The sequence below is a fragment of the Sphaeroforma arctica genome (genome assembly GCF_001186125.1).
Source record: "Sphaeroforma arctica JP610 unplaced genomic scaffold supercont1.755, whole genome shotgun sequence".
Classification (NCBI taxonomy): domain Eukaryota; class Ichthyosporea; order Ichthyophonida; genus Sphaeroforma; species Sphaeroforma arctica.
Genome location: NW_014039803.1, coordinates 32930 through 37314, shown reverse-complemented (window position 1 = coordinate 37314; position 4385 = coordinate 32930). Strand labels below are relative to the sequence as shown.

The 4385-nt window shown below is 41.5% G+C and overlaps 1 protein-coding gene across 1 annotated transcript in view; it reads left to right on the top strand.

Moving 5' to 3' along the window:
* Window positions 1-2466, top strand: part of SARC_08419 (hypothetical protein) — a 9583-nt gene extending 7117 nt beyond the window's left edge. Inside the window, exons 8-10 of the mRNA XM_014297611.1 lie at window positions 348-405; window positions 1123-1225; window positions 1537-2466. Coding sequence (XP_014153086.1) covers window positions 348-405; window positions 1123-1225; window positions 1537-1560 — 185 coding nt within the window. The 3' untranslated portion in view covers window positions 1561-2466. The remainder of the gene's footprint in view (window positions 1-347; window positions 406-1122; window positions 1226-1536) is intronic.
* Window positions 2467-4385: the final 1919 nt, after the last annotated feature.

The following is a 4385-nucleotide window of genomic DNA, read 5'->3' as shown; positions in this document are numbered from 1 at the left end:
ATGATATGTGTTTCTCTGCATGATCTGATTTGCGCATTTATATGATATGTGTTTCTCCTCATGTTCTGATTTGCGCATTGATATGATATGTGTTACTCTGCAGGTTCTGATTTGCGCATTGATATGATATGTGTTTCTCCTCATGTTCTGATTTGTGTATTGATATGATATGTGTTTCTCTGCAGGCTCTGATTTGCGCATTGATATGATATGTGTATCTCCTCATGTTCTGAGTTGCGTATTGATATGATATGTGTTTCTCTGCAGGTTCTGATTTGCGTATTGATATGATATGTGTTTCGCTGCAGGTTCTGATTTGCGTATTGATATGATATGTGTTTCTGCAGGTTCTGATTTGCCGTGCTTTGTGGCGGGTCTCGAATGCCGTCGGTTGATGAAGGAAAGGTTTGTCGCATTGTACTAGTACTATCGCAAACAAGGCGTCTGCGTTCCTGCACGTCTCCCGATAGCTATCACGTGGGGTTGTTTGTATTGGTGGGCTGTGAATGTGTTCGTGTCAGGACATGGCGCTTGCGTAGAGAAGTGCACGATGTTACACTAGTCTTCATACGCTTGTGTCTGCTATCTACGAACGTCTTGACATTTGTTGGCCCACACCGGAGTATCATTGGTGTGGCACTAGAGATCTCATTCACCCCAGAATATGTCTCGCACAAGAGACCTCAGAACTCTCTCGCCCATTTCTACCCGGAACTGATTGAATCGAAGTCTTGCACAACTAGGGTCTAGAGTGTAGCGTCTAGAGTCTAGCATCTAGCGTCTAGCGTCTAGCGTCTAGCGTCTAGCGTCTAGCGTCTAGCGTCTAGCGTCTAGCGTCTAGCGTCTAGCGTCTAGCGTCTAGCGTCTAGCGTCTAGCGTCTAGCGTCTAGCGTCTAGCGTCTAGCGTCTAGCGTCTAGCGTCTAGCGTCTAGCGTCTAGCGTCTAGCGTCTAGCGTCTGGCGTCTGGCGTCTGGCGTCTAGCGTCTAGCGTCTAGAGTCTAGGGTCTAGGGTCTAGAGTCGCGTTGAGGGTCTAAGGCTTACGGTTTTAAACTTTTCAACCTGACGAAATCGCCTGTATACTTAATAGACAACGACTCACTTGCACTTCACATCGTCTCCAGATTTTTTCACTCCGAGACTGAACACAATCTCAAACTACTGGTGAATGGGTTGGTGGACAGGTCTCTGGATGCCATGTCCACTGTATTGTATGATAACTACCAGGTAAGCGCACCACACTCTGTATAGTATATTGTACTGTAAGCACACCCACACTCTGTATAGCATATTGTACTGTAAGCACACCCACATTCTGTATAGCATATTGTACTGTAGGCACACCCACACTCTGTATAGCATATTTTTTCTGTAATCGCACCCACCCTCTGTATATGCTATTTATAGCTTATTTGAATATTACTGAACTGTATCTGCCTGTTCCAAAAATAAAGATTGCCACAGTTGATTTGTTGCACCTGAGTGGGAGATGTTCTGCACTCTGTACTCACATAACATTCTGCCCGCGTTCTTCGCAGTACTACACGAATGGTATTTTGTGATGACCCAAAGCGTCTCGTCAAGGAGTCATCAGGGATAGTATGCAGGGGCTTGCAGAAGGGCCAACGTTTGACACCCTTCTGTCACTGGCCGTGACACCCGTGTTGTGTTAGGGTTCCAAGTTGTCAACACACTAGGGGAGCCGTCACGCCGACTATCGACCAGTCTATGGCACAGTTATAGCGACTGAGAACATCACCGTTGAACACATGCGCTCCCAATCAATCTGCGTGACACCCTTATGTATAAATGGCTGTATATGCACCGGTGTGTGTCCAGAAGCACAGGATCGATGCGTTTACACGGACCGCCCTGCTGGGGAACCGACGGATAGACAGTCGGTGGTCGCCATGGGAGATGGCGGTGCAAACTCACTACTCAGAGTGTTTGATCCCTGTGGGTGTGCTTGCTCCTTACTTCCAACAAGTAGTGATACATACAACTCCTTGTTTGGTAGCCCAGTGCCATAAGTCCCCTTTGGATGATATATACGCATAGCGTATTTGGCCCAAGCGAGGCTACTGGGGAGCATTGTAATTCTGGCTTAATTTGGATGTTTGGACGAAGGTAGTATAAACAGACCATAAGATCCTTGTCGCTATTCAAGCGAAATAATCTGTTGATGAAAGATCGAAAGATCGTTGGAACAAACCCACTGCCTGTAATCGCGGCGGGGCGCTTTTGCTACCAAGCATTTGTTACTACAGGGAATACGACTAAACGATTGTCTGGCGCTAGCCATACTTTAGTCGACCTGAAGGCAGATGTGATGGGACAGATAGATAAGAATGGCCAATAAAGTCATACAAACGCAGCGTCCACTACTATGAGTAACGGCCAAGAGAATGTCAAATAAAACGCTTTTCAAATCGTACAATGACAATCAGGGAATCCAAAGATGATTAGCAAAACAACAGGGAATTTTCAGACTCTTGGGGGAACGAGGGCGCAATATATATTTTTTATAATATAGGGTTTGTTGTCATAGCCTACCCTACTAAAATATTGTGGGATTTGTTTTTATAAAAATAAAAACAAAATAAATATTACTCCTATGTGTGCCTTTGGCATTTTGTGTTCAAATACTCTCTGTTCTGTTTTGCCTTCTAAATATTCATTTTGTTTTTGTTTTCACTATTTGTTTTTTTAAAGAAAACGAAGGAGACATTTATATATATTTGTTCTTATTTTAAAATTAAAATAGAACCCAGGGCCGCCAGGGCCAGACTATGGTTTATTTGTTCCGTTTTGTTTTGGTTTTTCTATATATAGTTGAAAAACAAAACCAAATACGTAAATATGCCAAAAACAAAACAAAGCAAACATAATATTGCCTTTATATGAAAATATTTATAAAATATGTAGAGTATACTATATTTAGAGGATAAACTTTTAACGTAAACCCTTTTTTGCTTTTTTTTTCTTTCTTTTACATTCTAACGGGAAACGTTATGAGGTTGCTTCAAAGTTCCAACTTCCAACTCCAACTTCCAACCTTTGACGAGACTTGGAACTTTTTTATAAAAAAAGAAAAAGCACAAGTTGAGAGACGGTCTCGGTCTCTCAGACTCAAGAGTTGAGACTTGACTCCAGAAGTTCAGAGACTCGGACACAAGAGAAGAATTGATCATGACCCTCTAGAGAAGATATAACATAATATAATTGATCATGACCCTCTAGAGAAGATATAACATAATATAATTGATCGAACTATTGTCCGAAGGACAAATTGATCACATGATTTCTCCGGATTTCGAATCCATATGCAGAGCCTATTTGTGTACTCTAATGGATCTTAAACATCGAATCTTGAATTCTCAAATACTGTACCCGTCAAAAAGCGCGAATCAACTCACTGAGCTGTTTCTATGGTATTTATTTTTAATTTGTGCGACATTGTATTTATTCACTAAATTTTATCACTGAAGGCGTATTCTGAAGTCCCTCCAGATTTTATTGACATCTCCGTCTGTCTGTCACGCTTTTGCCTTTTTGCACTGTCGGAGACGTGTTTTATTTCTTTTATGAAAAAATGTAAATATAAATGCCAACAACAAAAGGGTGAAGTCAAGTTAGAGTTGTGCGCTGTACGACGGAAACGAGATTGAATAGAGTGGTTATGGCGTTACGTGTGTGGTGGGCGTGCAGTTCGTTGACTATTGTATGTCTCATATTTCTGTTTGTTAATAGCAATAGTCTGTTGAACTACGATAGTCATTTCGACTACGCTGACGTAAAGTTCCCACGGATTCAAATCTACAAACAGTCAGCCGCTTTCAACCACACGGAGTGTTGCCTTGGAAAGATAGCTACCAATGATCGGGAGTCTACTACACGTTTGATCTATGATCGGAAAGCTGATGAAACTGAAGGCCTCCAGGGGGGAAATACATGTATGACAACGTCAATTGGTGCTTACCATGTATGTGTTAGCTCGAGTAGTGACCGTTCAACTACAAATGATCAAATAAATGGTCTAGACTACCGATGGCCCAGTATAATATTGGAATTCTCGGTAGTCCAAGTGCAACTTAATTCAAGGTATGAGTCCAAAAGTTCCACCTTGCGTGGAAAAATTCACATTGCTTTCGTATGCATTTAATTTCAATTTTAGGGCTGAATGAAAGCGGATAGTATGGTATATTCTTGAAAACACTCGTGAGCCGCATGCGGAATTGCGAACAGGTGGTGGTGGTGCGTTTTTTACTTGAATGGAGATTTAATCGGCGAAATATACACAAGTGTAACAAATTGCTATTCATATTTACTTAGTATATATATATATATATATATATATATATATATATATATATGTGTGTGTGTGTGT